The sequence below is a fragment of the Anser brachyrhynchus genome, assembly GCF_964034855.1.
Source record: "Anser brachyrhynchus genome assembly, chromosome: 14".
NCBI classification, from domain to species: domain Eukaryota; kingdom Metazoa; phylum Chordata; class Aves; order Anseriformes; family Anatidae; genus Anser; species Anser brachyrhynchus.
Window position 1 is genome coordinate 12,404,453 of NC_137709.1, and position 18,718 is coordinate 12,423,170.

Genomic DNA, 18,718 nt, shown 5'->3' on the forward strand with positions numbered 1-18,718 from the left:
TAGCACATATCTTTGTCAAGAACATTTAACACAAGGTTTGCATAGGACATCTTCAGGACGTTTCATACCGGCTTGGATTCTTAGTGCCAGACGAGATGTCTCAGTAAGTACTAAGTAAGTGTGTATTTGCCAAATACTTCAGGTGGGAAGTGTATTTCATAATTTGCTCTAGCAACAGCCAAGACCTGACGGAGGAGGGGCGTGCTGAGGCTGGCGGGTAGACGCCCATGTGTAGTTCCTGCGCTGGACGCCCAGTGCCGCTGCTGGGCAGGGAGAAACCAGTGAGCACCAGCCGGATGGTGCACGGCTGACGTTAGCTGAGAGCCCAGCCGAAATATCCTACTTGCCCTGGAATACACCCCAGTTCTAAAGGCTTTCCAAGGGATCTGCCGCATCAAGAACCGTCTGGAACTTCCAAGCGCAGACGACAGAATTGGGAATGTGAAGGAGAGAGAAGGTCGCCCAGGCTGTAACCGCCTGCTGATGCCATACGCTGCTGTTCCAGGGGAATATGGAATCAGGCAGAGCCCGTTGGCTGGTAAGCATCGGCTTAGTACAGCGAGAAAGAAATGTTTGCATTTAACAGAGTGATGGGGGAAGCATTAACTGGACTGAATGCAGAGAGGAGGCTGGTTTGTCTCTCAGTAAACCACAAATAGGATATATACCAGTCGTATTTGTCGTATAAAGGAGAGCCAGGATGTGCGGAACGACTCTCCCGACTTTCGTCACGTTTGCATCCAGCTGAGAAGCTCAGGGCAGAAGCTCTGCGGGAGCGCTGGGGATTCAGAGTGCCAGAAGAGAGAGAAGAAAGTCGTCCTGAGAGCTGGCTGGGAAGGATAGCGTGGCTCCCTCCTTACACTCGGCCATGGAAAGCACGTTGGTTCCGGAAAGCATCTGTGCTTTATTTCTGAGGGAATGCTCCTCCCGAGCCACAGGGCGTGTCGGAGAAGACGGTTCTCACAGCCGTGGGGCAGTGGCTCCAGGGATGGTGCAGAAGTTTTTATCGGCGGGGGCCAAACGAGACCTGGGAACAGTGAGCTTTCACTTGCATGATCTGAATTTCCAGACTGAAGACCAAGGAGGGGATTTTGAAACTGAAATTGCCCAGGATGCAGAAATGCGGGAAGAATTCTATTTTAGGAACACTGTGTCCTTAAACTTGGAGACCCAACAGGAACTGAGCAAAATATGTTGCCGTGGCTCTTTCCTAGATTTAAGATGCAAGTCTTTTAGAAAACAACTGGGTTTTGTTTATTTTAAACGATGTTCTTAGGGTAAAGGAGTTATCACTAAACAAAAAGTCACGGAAGCCTGCAACATCACTATGTGTTCAAGGAGATAAGCAAATTCTCCGACAAATTTATGAAGATTATATGATCTTATTATGGCTATGGTTCTTTAGTCTGTCCTACACACAACGTACCTTCACCTGGCAGTACAGTTACTTCTTGCTTTTCCTGTGAGGCTTTTCCATACACACTCATTTTATTATTTTAACTCAATGGAAGACAGCATCATTAGCTATCCAATGATGCATGGTAAGTGACTTACTTCATTTTGTGTTTCTCCACAATCTGAAGGAGTGTGACCTTGAATCTAAGGGCAACAACAAGGACGGAAGGACGGAAGGACAGACGGAAGGACGGACGGAAGGACGGACGGAAGGAAGAAGGGAGGGAGGGAGGGAGGGAGGGAGGGAGGGAGGGAGGGAGGGAGGGAGGGAGGGAGGGAGGGAGGGAGGGAGGGAGGGAGGGAAGGCGGGAAGGCAGGAGGGCAGGAAGGAAGGAAGACGGGTCTCGGAGGCAGCTCTGTGCATCATCGGTACCTTGTATGTGTCCTGGCCAGATCTCGCCCAGAGTCCGCAGGAGCAGTCGCAATGTAACGCGATCCTCAGGGCTGGCGAAGTGTGACCTGGGGATTTTATCTCTTATCTGGCATGCTCCCGACTCCCCACCTCCACTTCCTTGCATTTATTCCTCCCAGATCCTTCCAGAGAGGCGAATTGTACCTTTTCCTGAGAATGATCCTGCTTCTAATCATCCCATAATAAATTCTGAAGCTTCCTACACACACTTCCAACATCTCATAATCAGTTTGTTGTTTCTTACATCCTTTCTGACAATCCATGATAATGTTCCATCTTTTTTTTCTTTTTTTTCTTTCTTTCTTTTTTCTTTTTCTTTGTTTCTTTCTTTCTTTCTCTTTCTTTCTTTCTTTCTTTCTTTCTTTCTTTCTTTCTTTCTTTCTTTCTTTCTTTCTTTCTGTTCCTTCCTTCCTTCCTTCCTTCCTTCCTCCCTCCCTCCCTCCTTCCTTTCTTTCTTTGTCTTTCTGTCTTTGTCTTTCTGTCTTTGTCTTTCTTTCTGTTCCTTCCTTCCTTCCTTCCTTCCTTCCTTCCTTCCTTCCTACCTTCCTTCCTTCCTTCCTTCCTTCCATCCCTCCTCCCTCCCTCCTTCCCTTCCCTTCCCTTCCCTTCCCTTCCCTTCCCTTCCCTTCCCTTCCCTTCCCTTCCCTTCCCTTCCCTTCCCTTCCCTTCCCTTCCCTTCCCTTCCCTTCCCTTCCCTTCCCTTCCCTTCCCTTCCCTTCCCTTCCCTTCCCTTCCCTTCCCTTCCCTTCCCTTCCCTTCCCTTCCCTTCCCTTCCCTTCCCTTCCCTTCCCTTCCCTTCCCTTCCCTTCCCTTCCCTTCCCATTTTATTTTATTTTATTTTATTTTATTTTATTTTATTTTATTTTATTTTATTTTATTTTATTTTATTTATTTTTTTATTTTTATTTTTATTTTTATTTTTATTTTTATTTTTATTTTTATTTTTATTTTTATTTTTATTTATTTTTGTTTTGTTATTTCTTGTTCAAAAAGTGTCTGGAAGAACCTCTTGGAATCTACACTTGGATGGCTCCTTTAATGGCCCATCAACCAGTGTCCTAAGGTTCCTGGTCTTTGTCATTGTTTCCATTAGATCCTGGTCATCAAGGTTTGTGTCTCTAGGTGTCTAATTTTCTCGCCTTCTGTATTAAATAGTCTTAAATAACCTTACACAAGTGCAGGAGTTCAGGTTTGATCTCTGAGCACAGCGTCCTTGCAGGTATTTCTAAATCCTGTGGTAATATCAGAGGAGAAAGGGAGATACATCTCCAAAATGTGAAAGCAGGTAGCAGAATTTTTATGTTTGTGTTCGGCTGGGGACATTTTTCATGAATGTGTGAGTGCCGTGTTTTTGGTGACACACCTTGGCGTGGGAGCAAAGGAAGATTCACGGCCAATTCACGGAAGAGGACGCTTTTCACACAGCAAAGCACGGGAATCCTGTGTTCTCTGGGCAAAGTGTGACACACAATGTGACGTGAACGACGTTAGGATGATGTGTCATTTTAGCATCATTTTAGTGAAATTGCGAGATAGAGTGGGCATGCCCCACTTGCTAATTGTCCTGTGCTGATTAACAAGAGGAGAAAAGAAGGCAAATACCATAACTCATCCCGTGGAAGTGACATCTTTTCGTAATTCCTGTACAGCACAGAGGAAAAATGAAAGCTGTATTTGAAGAGTTCGCGGTGGTGAGCTGGAGAATGATACCCAAAGTGGTGTCACTGTGTGCGGGGAGCAAGGCTTCTTCAAACACGGCAAATATTTACACTACGCCTTTGACTTCTGTTTGCAAGAAGAGTGGAGATTCAAGCAGCAAACATGAGATCGGCAGCTCTGTCCCGAATGCAAAGAAAATATTCCCCCTTGAAACGCTGGGTGGGGATGTTGGCCACGGACCGGCAGGTTCCTCTGCACCGGCTTTTCAGACACAGGGAGACAGAAATGCCGTGCGAGCTGCTGGAAGGGCGGCGGGGCACGGAGCCGGGGGGCTTTCAGGCTTCAGGATTCCTGACAAACACCGCTCTGCCTCGGACACTGTTTTAAAGTACAGGGAGCCACGGCGGATGCCCGTAAAGGAGGGCTTATTTGGAGAGTCATGGCGTTTGGGAGACAGAGCAGAGGCACTGAGAGGCAAGTGGTCTTGTTTGTTCTGTGCGTTTGCGTGTGTCAGAGCGGGGCCGAAACCCTCCGCTATTCTCTGGCGGAGGAAATGGAGAGGGACTCCTTTGTCGCCAATATCGCAAAAGACCTGGGCGTTTCTCCGAGCCAGCTCGCGTCTCGCAAGGCCCGCGTTGTGTCTGAGGGGAACGAGCAGTATTTCCGCCTCAATCTAAATACCGGAGTCCTGACGGTAAAGGAGACGCTGGACCGAGAGGTGATCTGTCCGCAGAGCGATATCTGCACACTCTTCTTTAAGATATTCTTTGAAAATCCGGTGCAGCTGATCCGAGGGGAGATGGAGGTTCGTGACGTGAACGACAACTCCCCTGTGTTCCCGGAGAAGAAAATGGTTTTAGAGATTCTGGAAACGGCATCCCCTGGGTCTCGTTTCCCCCTAGAAAGAGCACGCGATAAGGACGTGGGGAGCAACGGCTTGCAGAACTACAGCCTCGGATCCAATTCGCATTTTTCCCTGGCTCTCGGAACAGGGAAAGGTGGAGCAAAATACCCCGAACTCATCCTACAGAGGCAACTGGACCGCGAACAGCAGAGGGAGGTGAATTTACTCCTGACCGCCACCGACGGGGGCACACCGCCCAAGTCGGGCATGGCTCAGGTCCGGATCGTAGTGCTGGATGCCAACGACAATATCCCGGTCTTCTCCCGGGAAGTCTACGAGGCCCGTGTGGCCGAAAACAGCCCCCCAGAGCAGCTGGTGGTCAGGGTCACAGCCGCGGATCCCGACGAAGGGTCCTACGGCAGAGTGCGGTATGCCTTCACCCAGACATCGGAGCGGTCCCGCCAGCTCTTCGAGCTGAACGCTGCCACCGGAGAGATCCGGGTTTCGGGCAACCTGGACTTTGAGGAAGTAGAAAGCCACGAGATGGTGGTCAAAGCCACCGACGGCGGGGGGTTGTCTGCGCATTGCAAAGTGCATGTGGAGGTGCTGGACATGAACGACAACGCCCCGGAAATAGCGCTCACCTCCCTCACTGCCTCCATCCCCGAGGACGCCCCGCCCCGGACCGTGGTGGCTCTGTTCAGTGTGCGGGACCGGGACTCGGGGGACAACGGCAGGACGGAGTGCGCGATCGACGGCGATTTGCCCTTCAGTCTCACCCCCACTTTCGACAATTACTACGAGCTGCGCACAAACGCGGCCCTGGACAGGGAAAGGACGGCGGAGTACAACATCACCATCACAGCCATGGACTGGGGCAAATCTCGGCTGAGTTCTCGGGAAAGAATCTTCGTGCAGATATCCGATGTGAACGACAATCCCCCGGAGTTCACACAGGACGTTTACACCATATCAGTGAAAGAGAACAACACCCCCATGCTCCGGATCGGCAAAGTGAATGCCACGGACGCCGACGCGGGTAAAAACTCCCGTGTGAGCTACGCGCTGGTGCGAGAGAAGAGCAAGGAGCAGCCCGATGTGTCGATCAACTCTGAAAACGGGGACATTTACATCCTCCGCCCGCTAGACTACGAAGAGGTGCGCGCCTTCGAGGTGACCGTGCGCGCCGCTGACGGGGGCTCGCCGACGCTCAGCGCCGAGGCGCTGCTGCGGGTGCTGGTGCGGGACGAGAACGACAACGCGCCCGTCGTGCTGCACCCGCCTCCCGACGGCAGCGCGGCGGCGGGCGAGCTGATGCCGCGCTGGGCGCAGGCGGGTTACCTGGTGGCCAAGGTGGTGGCGGTGGACGCGGACGCGGGGCAGAACGCGTGGCTGTCCTACGAGCTGGCCAAGGCGACGGAGCCGGGGCTCTTCCGCGTGGGGCTGCACAGCGGCGAGGTGCGCACGGCGCGGGCCGTGACCGAGCGCGACGCGCCCAGGCACAGGCTCGTCGTGCTGGTGCGAGACCGCGGGCAGCCGCCGCTCTCCGCCACCGCCACCCTCGCCATCGCCCTGGTGGACGGCTTCTCCGAAGCCCACTTGCGGGTGAGTGAAGAGGCGCCGGCCGCCGATCCCGATGGGCGGCTCACCCTCTACCTCATTATCTGCTTGGCCTGCGTGTCCGTGCTGTTCCTGGCCACCGCGGCGGCCGCCGTGGTTGTGAAGGTGCGGCGGGCCAGGCAGAGCATGGCGGGGTCCTTGCCCACTTTCCCGAAATCTGCCGCTGAGAGCAGCGCTGGCTCCTTGCCCCGTAGCTACGTGTACGACATCTGCTTCTCCGCCGGGACCGTCAACAGCGAGTTCCGCTTCCTTAGGCCCCTCTTCCCCTGCTTCCCAGCTGGGCTGCCCCACGGCCCGGGCGACCAGCGGAGCTCGGTGTGCTCGGCCAACCTCGGGGAAGAAGTCGACTGGGCTGCACAGGTGAGGGACCTGCGCGGGCCGAGATGACGGGGGGAGCGGGGAGGGAGCAGAGGGGTCGGGAATCACCCCTGAATGTAGAAGTGGGGCAGTAGGGAGCAGCAAAGCGGCGGAGCTGGTCCTGAAGGAGTCGCCGGAACGATAGGAGCGGGTGGAGGTTGTGTCAGAGTCGCCGCCGAGCGCTCGGCTGCTCCCCAAGTGCGAGCTAACCGCGGCTTTGCATCCGGCTTTATGCCCTGGTCATTTGTGTGAGATTACGTCTGTGGTGTCATCCCAAAGGGGGGCAGCTGGACCATGAGAAGATGCGAACCAGGAGGATGGATGCGGGAGCCACACAGTGGGTCCTGCCCACGTCTTGTGTAGAGTCCGTAGGGGCCGGGTGCAGGAACGACACCAATCCCGGAGACACCATCCCTGAGGTTGTGGTGTCCCTGTCCATTGGTAGCAACAGGGTCTGCGGGGACAGCGGTGGGTCTGGGTGTCACCTTACTGATGGCGTCCCCTGCACTGTTATCAAGAGCTGGTGCTCGGCGCTGGCAGCTGCCGCTTACCAGGGTGGTGGTGCTGAAGCCAAGCTGTCTCACAATCTGCTGTGGGCCACGGAGCTATGTATCATGAAAATCCGATATATTTTTGTGGCCTTTGTTAACAAAAGCCATCAAAATAATTTTTGGCCATCAAAAAAAAATATATATATTGGCCATCAAAGTATGGAGATCGGGGCTTTACAAGGCACCCTCCCTGTCCCTTCCTGGCCCAGCCGGGTGCTCTCCGACAGTACCAGTATCTCACTTCACGGTGCTGTGTACTTATAATGAGTCATATCTAAGGCGTTTAACCTCCGTCTGTTTAAACAATATGGGGGAGACCAATAACGGTTATCGAAACAGCTCCTCCCCTCCTCATTCTCACACTGAGTCCAAGTTGCCTCTAAACGTGGGGTTACTTGTTTGCGATGTCCATCTAGAACTTCACGCGAGTCTGCACAATGGACATATGTGAGAAAGGAGAACCACAAACACCTTTTTATGGTCACTCCGTAACATCTTCAAATTGAATAACCCCTGATGACTTGGCCTCACATTACCACAGGTTCTCAGAACTGACATCGCAGTGGCATTAAGAGGACACAAAGACCCACCTCGAAATATCAACATTAAATCACGTTTTCTGTTTGCGAGAAAGAGATTTGGAGCTCTTCCTGTTTTAAATCCTCCACTCCCCCCCACCTCCCCCACAATCCCTCCCCCCCCCCCCCCCCCCCCAATTCATAAAAGGTTTCCAGTGGTGACTTTTTGTTGTCCATATTGGAGGACGCTTTATGGCTTTTATTTTACCCCGTTCAGGTCAGAGACCTGACTCCCATCCTTCCTCCCTCTTTGACTCACGCACTGGTTTAAGACAAGCCCTCTAAGCGTCTCGCTGACATCTGCTTACCCTCAGCGTCCAAATGTCAACCCTCCATTCTGCTCTTTGCAGGGTCGAGTTCCCCCCTCCGAAGGCACGGGTCCCAGGCCAGCAGAGGAAAATGCCAGTTCTGATCAAAATCCTTGGCTCACCCATCAGTAAGTGAGGAGAAAGACAAACATCTTGGTCCTCACTGGCTAACGTCCCCACAGGGAAGGGAGAACAGAGAGACCGAACATGCACCAAAAAAGTACCAGTGAGGTACAAGACTGTGAGAGAGCAAAGACTCTCTCATCTTAAACAGTATTTTGTTCATATAGGTATTTTGAAATTGTGATAAGGATGGAGGAGGACTATGTTGCATGCTGGTTACACTGAGACTTGATGTATGATTGTGAGAGTGCTACTTCTCCCAAATGTTAAGGGAAACATGAAAAACAGAAGCAGATCTTCAAGATCTGCTTTTCCTACATCAGCATTTCTGTATTTGTTATTGTGAAGAGGGTTCCTTCATAGTGTTTCAGTTTTCTGCTATTTGTTCAATGCCAGGCCATACAGCTATTAAATTAAATGATATTTGCAAGGGAGTTTTTTAATAACAAACAGAAGCTAATTACATTCGAAGTGGCTGACATTGGCACACTGTGTAATCGATCATGAGTTTACACGTTCTCCATAAAGTAAAGAGTGGTCTTTGAGCACTGTATTCCCTTTTTTTATTCGTTTCATTTTCTTTTATAATAAAGCCGAAATGAACAGTTACAGAACATTTCAGGATTATCGAATATAATGTAGTAGAGAATTAAAAATACTGTTTGTGTTTTAACAGTAAAACGTTTACAATAATCTTAAGGCACTCTAGAATATAGAAAGTCAAGGAGCATTCCATTTTCATTTACTTTTATTAATCGGTATTAAAATATGAAGTAAGGTAATATTTCGTGTCACTCACACGTTTAAGAGTCAAACACCTGATGACAAAATAAACAATAAAAGGTACCTGTAAATCCCACGGGTGAGTGTGCTATCTCAAAGATCACTTGTCACAGCAATCGCCTAGGTAATACCCACCCCAAGAGTTGTATTTTGGGAATAAATCCATGCATTAGAAGTGGATTTTTTGCAAGGCAAATGAGAACATCTTGGGAAGAGGGTGTTCTCCTGCCAGAGAAGGGTGGGGTGAGTTTGTCTGAGTCACGCTAAGATCGGTGAGAAAAGAGAGATGCTGCCCGAGCCCCTTCGCAAGGGCTCCTGGCCTGACAGGTTGTGAATCGGAAACAATTTCAATCCATTCAAGAAAACAGTCCAAGAACTAGTAAAGGGAACCACCTAGCGATCACTGGCAACGTTCATGGACCAGCTCATTCTGGATGCTGGACACTTATAGTAGTACACAGCTTTTTAGCTAAAGGGCCTGAAAATCATTTATTTACTATGCATAAAAAGTTGGAACCATTTTAGGGAAGGACACTAGGAAAATGCAGCCTTGGATAAATCTCATTTTCAGATAAAAGGCAAACAGAAGCATTGCTCATTCGCACTTTTAACAGTATAGTACGGGAAGTTAAAGATAGTTTCAGAACAGAGAAATCGAGCAGTTTGTCTGTTTTTGCGGTTTTGCAGAGATCTCCGTGTACTTTCGCACGCCGGCCGCCTGGTGCCGCTGCTGACCGCAGAGGCTCCGCGCAGCTCCCGGCTCCACGGCCCCTGGGCTCGACCAGCAGGGGCTGCTCCGCTCGGGGGTCGGCGGGATAGATCGACACCTCCGTCCTGCTCACGGAGGGGGAAGGAAGGTTAGCCGAGAGGGAAATGGAGCTGAGAAAGAGGGAGGAACCGCTCCCAGGGCGAGCGTTGTTTGTGATACTGCTCCTCTGCGTGTCGGGGGGGAGAGCAGAAACCGCCCGGTACTCTGTGCCCGAAGAGGCGGCAAGAGGCTCCCTTGTGGCAAATATCGCTAAGGATTTGGGACTGACCGCTGAGGAATTGTCGACTCGACAGGTCCGACTCGTTCCTGAAGGAGAAAAACAGTATTTTCAACTGGATCGGCACACCGGGGATTTGGTTGTGCGAGACCAGATGGATCGGGAGGAGCTGTGCGGGCAGAGCGAGCCCTGCCTGGTACGTTTCGATGTGTTGTTGGAGGGTCCACTGCAGTCCTTCCGTGCCGAGGTAAGCCTCACAGACATTAATGATCATGCTCCCGTGTTCTTAAATAAAGATATAATTTTAAAGATCTCGGAAACTACAAAGCCGAAAGCTCGTTTTTTACTGGAAAGCGCTCAGGATCCAGATGTGGGCAACAACAGTGTTCAGCATTACAGCATCAGCTCGAACGGTTATTTCCATATCTACACCCGGCAGCGTAGTGACGGCAGGAGGCACGCCGAGCTGATGTTGGACAGAGAGCTAGACCGGGAAAAGCAGGCAGAAGTGGCTTTCAGCATCACGGCTGTGGATGGTGGGTCTCCACCGCGCTCTGGTACAGCCATAATCCACGTGGTAGTCCTGGATGCAAATGACAACATTCCAGTATTTACGCAGAGCCTGTATAAGGTCCGAGTATTAGAAAATAGCTCCGAGGATACCTTGGTGGCAGTGGTGTCTGCTAAAGATTTAGACTCAGGAATGAACGGGGAAATAGCCTATTCCATAGTTCAAAATTCAGAGGATAATCGAGAGACCTTTAAAATAAATCCAGAGACAGGGCAGATTCGACTCAAAAAAACACTGGATTATGAAGAAACAAAGACTTACGAGATAGACGTGCAGGCCACGGATGGAGGAGGCCTGTCTGCGAACTGCAAGGTGGAGGTGGAGGTGCAGGACGTGAACGACAACGCCCCCGAAGTAACAATCACCTCCCCCACCAGCAGCCTCTCCGAAGCGGCCCCGCTGAACACGGTGGTGGCCCTCTTCAGCGTGCGGGACCGAGACTCAGGGGACAACGGCAGGACGAGCTGCGAGCTGCTGGGCGAGCAGCCCTTCAGCATTTTGCCGCTGGTGGGTGAAGCATACGCGCTAGTGACATTGGAGGCGTTGGACCGGGAGGAGGTGTCGGAGTACAACGTGACTGTGCGGGCCAGTGACGCGGGTACTCCTGCGCTCTCAACATCGGAGACGCTGTTGGTGCGGCTCTCGGACGTGAACGATAATGCGCCTACCTTCTCCCAGGCCATTTACAGCATGGTGCTACGCGAAAACAAGCCCGCTGGGACGATCCTGGGCCGCCTTAATGCCACAGACGCCGACACAGGTGAAAACGCCCGTGTCAGCTACATGCTGGTGCCGACTCCACTGGGGGTCTCCGCTGCGCGGTCCTTCTTGTCGGTGGAGGCCGAGAGCGGCATAGTGCGGGCTCTGCGTCCAGTGGACTACGAAAAGGTGCGCGCCTTCGAGGTGACCGTGCGCGCAGCTGACGGGGGCTCGCCGGCGCTCAGCGCCGAGGCGCTGCTGCGGGTGCTGGTGCGGGACGAGAACGACAACGCGCCCGTCGTGCTGCACCCGCCTCCCGACGGCAGCGCGGCGGCGGGCGAGCTGGTGCCGCGCTGGGCGCAGGCGGGTTACCTGGTGGCCAAGGTGGTGGCGGTGGACGCGGACGCGGGGCAGAACGCGTGGCTATCCTACGAGCTGGCCAAGGCGACGGAGCCGGGGCTCTTCCGCGTGGGGCTGCACAGCGGCGAGGTGCGCACAGCGCGGGCCGTGACCGAGCGCGATGCGCCCAAGCACAGGCTCGTTGTGCTGGTGCGAGACCGCGGGCAGCCGCCGCGCTCCGCCACCGCCACCCTCGCCATCGCCTTGGTGAACGGCTTCTCTGAAGCCTTCCTGCAGCTTTCGCAGGCGCCCGCGGGAAGCCCGCAGCAGGAGGAGGGCGACCACGACATTCTCACCACCTACCTCATCGCCTCCCTCTGCTGCGTCTCCTCACTCTTCCTTGTATTCGTCGCCGCCTTTTCGGGGACCCTGCTGTGCAAGGGTCGCCTCTGCCCGGCGCTCCCGAACTCCTCGGCCCGCAGCTCTGCTGACAGCGACTTGACCGCCGATGCCAGGGACGTGGCCGGCAGGGGAGATCTGTGGCCGGGTTACCATTACGAGAAGTATTTGACAAGCGGCTCGGGGCAGAGCGACTTCAAGTTCCTGAGGCCCGTCCTGCCGAGTCCGCAGAGTCCACCAGGCTGCGCGGAGGCTGGCAAGGGCGATATGCTTGAGTGCAGCCCCCAGCGCGCTGGCCAGAAGGGAGCCGAGCAGGGGACAGCAGCCCCTCCGTAGCTCTAACTGCCTGCCCGCCCTCCTCAAGCCCGGGCAGTTGCAGCGCGCATGCCTGCACGGCAGAGCGGGAGGTGCGTCTGTGCTTGCACCTGTCTGGGTGTGTTTCCCGTGTCTCGTCCCCACCATGCGATCTCGAGTAGATGTAGTGATGTGCTGTTTTGCTGCGTGCATAATACCTGACAGGGAGATCCACGCGGAGGCCCCCTCCTGGTTTCTCAGAGCGGAGAAGGCGGGCGGGTGCCTCCGGACAAAGCCTCCGCCCCGCTGTGCGGGGTTGAAAGGACTTCCCCTAGTCCTCCGGCCCTGTGTTTGTCCTTGTCCTTCTCCTTGGCCCTCGGAATTGTGTTTGTCCTTGTGTTACCGGCGGATTTGTGGCAGGGCGCCGATGTCGGCGTCGCGGCGGGCTCCGGCAGATCGTAGCGGGCGGAGAGGCTGTGAGCTGCGGGCGCTACCGGTGCATTTGTGTCAAGCTCGGCGTTTGCGCCCGCTGCGGGCTTTACCTTTGCCTTTGAGTGTGTGCGGCGGGCAGTGGGACATGTACACATGTGCCCGATGGAGCGTGGCTGCGAGAGACAGCGGCCAGGACCGCGTCCCGACCAGGAGTAGTCCACAAGGAGAGGTGAAAAGTCCTTCACTTGGGGAGAAAGAATCCCTTGTTCCAGGAAAGCAGCCTAGTGGAAAAGGCCCGGGGGGTCCCGATGGACATCAAGATGAACCTGAGACAGCAGCGTGCCCTTGCCATAAAGAAGGCTAATGCTATCTCATGTTGCATCAGCGGAGTATCTCAAACAGGTTAAGGAAAATCGTCCTTCCCCTCTGATCACCATTGATGAGGCAAGACCCTGTCTAGTCTTTTAGAGCTGAAAGGGATCCAGCTCATGACACTTACCCTTGTTTCCTGGAGACTAAATTTGCGCTTGTAATTGGCCTAGCAAATGACCCTCTGAGAAGTCAGGTGTATGATTTTCTTCACCCCCGAAGAGAAAAATAAATTAAATTAAATGAAAGAAACTTAAGTCTCCTTCCTTCACGAAATGACATGTTCCATCTTGGCGGTAGATTTTCTGAAATGCTTCATTAGTAGGGTTTGGCTCTCTAAATTGGCTCGTTAAGTTCTATGGCTCCTTAAATTCTTTGGCTCCTTAAATCCTTTGTCCTGCTTGTTAGGGAACACTGTGGACCTCATCCTGTCCTTTTTTTGGGATGTAACACAGGGGTGAGATTGGGCAGACAAAGATCATTCTCATGGAAATGCCACTTCGCCATCCTTCATTAAAAGCAAAGCAAGTCACGCTCATGTAATGCACTTTAGCCATGTTCCCATGTCAGCAGGGAAAGGATGGTGTGAGTCCTGTGTGTCAATGCAGCACAAGTGCTGCTCTCTTTCTTAGCTGGGTCCTGGATCTCCCTGTCTGAGATGCGTGGGCCCCAGTGTGCATTAGTGATGTGTGCTCCTCCAGCTTGGCCAGCAAGAGAGGTGCTTAGACTGAGTGCCGTCATCTCCAGGGGATGGAAATAACGTGCACAGTCAGAGATCCCTTTGGTTTAGAAAAGGATGGTTGGCTGTCTCTTGGGGATTGCCTCAAAACTCTAAGAGCAATCATGAATCTGAGATAGGCGGTAGCTAACGCTGTATGACCATTTGTTTGACTGGATTCTAAGGTAAATGAACGACGACTCTGTCCCTAGATAAACTTTAAAAGGCTCTCCCAGTTTTACCGTATCATTTTCCTTCCCATTTCCTGTAGGTTCTCCATGAGACTAGAGTGCAGTCCTGACATGATTTTTCATGAGTTTAATTCCATGGTTTTAGAAAGCTCTCCTTCTCCTTTTTTTTCCCTTTCTCTTTTCCTGTATGAGCTGTGTTGGAGCATTGTGTTTCCTATTCCCCTGAAGAAGGACTGTCAACACAGGAAGAAGAACAGGTTATTGGAACAACGGTGGTATGGCACTGAACATTTGTAAAAGCTCAGGCTGCTTTGCACTGAATTCATAAGCCGCATCAACGCCAAGCAGGACACGCTTTCCTGTAAAAGTGAGCTGGAAAGAACACCCGAGCGCGATTCCTGCCACAAAAAGGCTGCTGCTGTTGGGAGAGTCCTTGTAGCGATGTTGTTTGCAGGCAAGCTCTGTGAGCACGCCGGCGTTTGGCAAGGGCTGAGAGACGGCGGCCAGGAGCGCGTCCCGTCCCGGAGCAGTCCCGCCGCGGGCCGCAGGGTGGTGCTCCTGGCCAAGGCGGCGGCGAGCGGCTGCGAGCCGGGAGGAGCCGAGCCCAGTACAACGCGGAGCAGCGCAGCCGGGAGGCGGCGGCGAGCGGTCCTCCGCGCCGAACAGCGCAGCAGCCGCTGGCGGTCCCGGACGGCCGCGCTGCGGGCCGCCAGCCGGCCTCGGCGAGAGGGAGAGAGGGAGGCCGCGAGGGAGGGCGCCCGCCCGCCCCGCCGCGCTGCTGCCGGGCGCCGCTTCCCGCGGAGGACTGCGGCAGACGGAGGGTGTCCGCCGCCCCGCCATGGCGTCTGCAAGGCAAGTGCTTTGTCTGTGTGCTTTGCTGTGCGTGCCGCGCGTTCGCTGCGAGCCCATCCGCTACTCCGTAGCCGAGGAGGGGGAGAGCGGCTCCGTGGTGGCCAACGTGGCGGAGGACGCGGGGCTGACCCCGGCGCAGCTCTCGGCTCGCCGGGCACGCATTGCCTCACCGGCCGGCCGGCAACACTTTCGCTTAGAGCGCGCCACCGGCCGCCTCGTCCTGGCGGAGCGGCTCGATCGCGAGGAGCTGTGCGGCCGCTCGCTTACCTGCACGCTCGCCTTCGAGCTCCTGCTCGAAAACCCGCTGCAGTTCTTTCGGGTCGAGGTGGCCGTGGAGGACGTCAACGACCACTCGCCGGTCTTTCCCGAGGAACGAGTCACTTTTCAGATCCTGGAAACGAGCGACCCTGCCTCACGTTTCCCTTTGGAGGCGGCTCAGGACCTGGACGTTGGCAGCAACAGCATCCAGTCGTATAGCATCACTCCTGAGAGCGAGTACTTCAGTGTTTCTTTTAAGGATCTGAGAAACAAGCTAATAGAATTGGTTTTGGAAAAGCCTCTAGACAGAGAGGATCAGCCAGAGTTGCTTTTCAGTCTCATTGCTACAGACGGTGGCTCTCCACCTAGGAGTGGGACCGTGCAAATCCACATCGTAGTTCTGGATGTAAATGACAACGCTCCCATCTTTACTCAGGACGTGTATGTTGGTCAGGTATTGGAAAGTGCCCCAGCGGGCTTTGTGGTTCTCAGAGTTGTAGCCACAGATGCAGACGTGGGACTTAATGGTGACATCTCCTACAGGTTCAGCCAAGCAGTCAGTGAGAGCCACTTGCCTTTCACCATTGACAGCATGAGTGGTGAAATTCGAGTTGCAAAGCCCCTGGATTTTGAGACCACACAGAAATATGAACTCAGTGTGCTGGCAACTGATGGTGGGGGCCTCTCAGGCATGTGCAATGTAGTGGTGGAGGTGATGGATGTGAATGACAATGCACCAGAACTGGTGGTCAGTTCCTTCAGCAGCCACATCCCCGAGAACACACTGCCTGGGACACTGGTAGCTGTATTTGCTGTGAGAGACCGGGATTCTGGTGTGAATGGGGAGATCACCTGTGCCCTTGAAGACCAGCTCTCCTTCTCCCTGAGGCCAGCCTATAAGAATTACTATGAGCTGGTGACCGTGAGCACATTGGACCGGGAGGAGACAGCTCAGTACCTTGTAGTCATCTTAGTGGCAGACGCAGGGTCTCCTTCGCTCACCACTACCCAGACCTTCACGGTGGACATCTCCGATGTCAATGACAATGCCCCTGTCTTCAACCAGACTTCGTATACCATGTATGTGCGAGAGAACAATATCCCTGCAGTGCTTGTTGGGGCTGTCAGTGCAGTGGACTCAGATGCAGGACCCAATGCCAAGGTGATCTATTCCCTGAGCCCTGTGCACCCCACAGAGCGGGATCCCTGCTCCTGCATCTCCGTGAACTCAGAGAACGGACATGTGTTTGTGCTGCGTTCACTGGACTATGAGCAGGTGAGGCAGCTTGAGGTGCTGGTGAGTGCCACCGATGCGGGGTCCCCTCCCCTCAGTACCAACGTCACTGTCCACCTTCTCGTTGTGGACGAGAACGACAATGCCCCAGTGGTGTTGCACCCTGCTCAGGACAGCAGCCCACCATCCAGTGAGCTGGTGCCAGCCTCGTCCGAGGTGGGGGACCTGGTCACCAAAGTGGTGGCCGTTGATGCCGACTCTGGTCAGAACTCATGGCTTTCCTTCCACCTTCTAAGGGCCACAGATCCTGGGCTGTTTGCTGTGGGTACCCAAAATGGGGAGGTGCGGCTGAGGAGGCCAGTGATAGAGAGGGATGCCATGAAGCAGAAGCTTGAAGTGCTGGTGCGTGACAATGGGAGGCCACCACTGTCGGCTACTGCAGCACTGAGCGTACTCCTCCTCAACAGCCTCTCGCAGGAACACCTGCCACAGCAGGAGGTGGCCGTGCAGGATGAAGACAGCTCCTTGACAATCTATTTAATCATTTCACTGATCTTTGTCTCCGTCCTCTTCCTCACATCTGTCTCAGCCTTTGTTGCTTGCAAGGTGTGCAAGAGAAAGGATCTGAAAGGAGGGCATGTGCTGTATGGCACAGGCAACTTGCAGAGCAGTCTGGCTGATGGGGCTGCTGCTGGGACCCTGCCCCACACCTATTGCTACGAGATCAACCTCACCACGGGCTCGGGCAACAGCGAGTTCAAGTTCCTGAAACCCATCCTTCCGAACCTGCCGCCACAGCACTCTGGCACAGTCAGGGGTTTTGATGACACAGAGGATTTCCCACCAGTCCCTAACTCCATGGGGGATGGAGTCCTGGACATCTCTGGTCCACCATCTGTTGGACACTTTAATGGGCTTCCCTTTACCTAGGTCTGAGTCCACGCAGTGAAAGGCTTCATGCCTTGGAGCTGGAAGGGATCTGGCTCATGACACTCAGTCTTGTTTCCTGGAAATGAATCTGATCTTACAATTGGCCACACGAATAACTTTCTAACATTAAGTCAGATGTAGGCTTTTCTTCACTCCTCCGTAAAGAAAGAAAAATTAATAAAATTAAATAAACTAGGGTCTTTCTCCTTGAGGCAATGGTATGTTTCAGTTCTTATATTGGCTTTTCTGCAGTTTTCATGAGGAAGTTTTGATCCAGGCTCCTTGTCTAAATGCTTGTCATTAGAAAAGACCTCATGTCTCACCCTGTCCTATTCTGTGCTGAAACACAATGTTGAGGTTGGGCAGAAGACAAGGCGCTATAATCCTCCTCCCTTCCCTTCAGGATATGAATGGCATTATTCCTGTGTTTCACTGCAGTGGAAGTGCTCCTCTCTTTCTTTGCTGAGTCCTGGATCTCTCTCTGTGAGACATGTGAGCACCAAGTGTTTTTGCACTGTGTGGTCTTCCACCTTGGTTGGCATGAACCATGTTTTGTACTGAGTTCCACCGTCTCATCCTCTCCAGGACACAGCAAAAATGTGCAGAGCCAGACTTTGCAGTGGTCCATCTGCTTGGGATTGACTCAAAACTATAGCAGCACTAAGTATTCCAATATAGACTCTAAGTATACAGAGCTTTGACTGTGATCATATATTTGGGTGTTTTGAAAGTTGAGTCGACACATTGCCTCAGAGGGCCTTTGTCTACATGTAGAACCACGATAGTCTAAAAGTAGAATCCAGTTTGGTGTCATTGTTTTCATTCCTGCTTGCTGGTGTTCCCCAATGAGAGCTGAGAGATATTATGGTATGGTTTTCCAGATTTTTGTAAGAATGCTTATATTTTCCTTTTTTTCCCTTTCTCATCTGACTGTGTGTTTAAACATTTTCTTACCAATTCCCCTTAAGAAGAACTGACACCCAATTTATAGCAATGGGTTGTTGGAAGGAAGGTGATATGGGACTGGATACTTGAACACCCTCATGTTCTGTTGTGCTTCATTATACACTGTATCATTTTTAAGCTGGTATACCTTTGCCTGTAAAAGTGAAATGATATGAATGCCCGAGTGCCATTCTGGTAATAAAAATGATGCTGTTGTGGAGAGAGTCTTTATAGTAGTGTTCTTTGCAGGAAAGCTCTGTAAAGGATTCAGGGTTTTTCCAATGTCTGGGTTCTTTTTCATTTACTATATATATTTGTACTTGGTTCCTTGATTGAGGTTTTGTAATGGGGGCATGTGTCCTCTACCTGGAGAAGTGACCGCTAGTGCCTGAAGGAAAAGGGTGGGTACCAGGGATTTGCTAGAAGGCCTCTTGTGGGTCTTGTAAGCACTGAACATAAGTGGCTGAACAGCTGGACTCAGAAGAGTGGTCGTCAACGGCACAATGTCCTGTTGGATGCCAGGAACTCTTGGTGTACCCAATTGATCAATACTGAATATTTTTTTTGTTTCTTTCTTGATTGAGGTATTGTTTTGGAGGCACGTGTTCTCTACCTGGAGATGTGGCAGCTAGTGCCTGGAGGAAAAGAGTCAGTAGCGGGGATTTGCTGGCAGGCCTCTTGTGGGCCTTGTGAGCACTGAGCATAAGAAGTTTCTGTGCAGCTGGGCCCAGAAGGGTGGTGATCAGTGGCACAAAGTCCCGTTGAATGCCAGGAACTTTTGGTGTACCCCATGGGTCAATACTGATTGCAT

At 52.8% G+C, this 18,718-nt stretch overlaps 2 protein-coding genes and 1 long non-coding RNA gene across 3 annotated transcripts; 2 read left to right on the top strand and 1 right to left on the bottom strand.

Annotated features, from left to right (window-relative positions):
* Positions 1 to 277: 277 nt before the first annotated feature.
* LOC308178001 (protocadherin beta-15-like) lies at positions 278 to 8,761 on the top strand. Its single transcript, XM_080555962.1, has 3 exons — positions 278 to 1,541; positions 2,861 to 6,350; positions 7,827 to 8,761. The coding sequence occupies exons 2-3, from the start codon at positions 3,966 to 3,968 to the stop codon at positions 7,914 to 7,916; spliced, it is 2,475 nt and encodes an 824-aa protein (XP_080412088.1). The 5' UTR covers positions 278 to 1,541; positions 2,861 to 3,965; the 3' UTR covers positions 7,917 to 8,761.
* On the bottom strand, positions 2,222 to 2,492 carry LOC308178024. Its single transcript, XR_013939532.1, has 2 exons — positions 2,410 to 2,492; positions 2,222 to 2,282 (listed from the first exon to the last, which is right to left on the bottom strand). It is a non-coding gene; the product is annotated as an uncharacterized lncRNA (long non-coding RNA).
* Positions 8,762 to 8,907: 146 nt separating the features above from the next.
* LOC308177808 (uncharacterized protein) lies at positions 8,908 to 18,127 on the top strand. Its single transcript, XM_080555603.1, has 3 exons — positions 8,908 to 12,016; positions 13,917 to 13,963; positions 14,183 to 18,127. The coding sequence occupies exons 1-3, from the start codon at positions 9,564 to 9,566 to the stop codon at positions 16,960 to 16,962; spliced, it is 5,280 nt and encodes a 1,759-aa protein (XP_080411729.1). The 5' UTR covers positions 8,908 to 9,563; the 3' UTR covers positions 16,963 to 18,127.
* Positions 18,128 to 18,718: the final 591 nt, after the last annotated feature.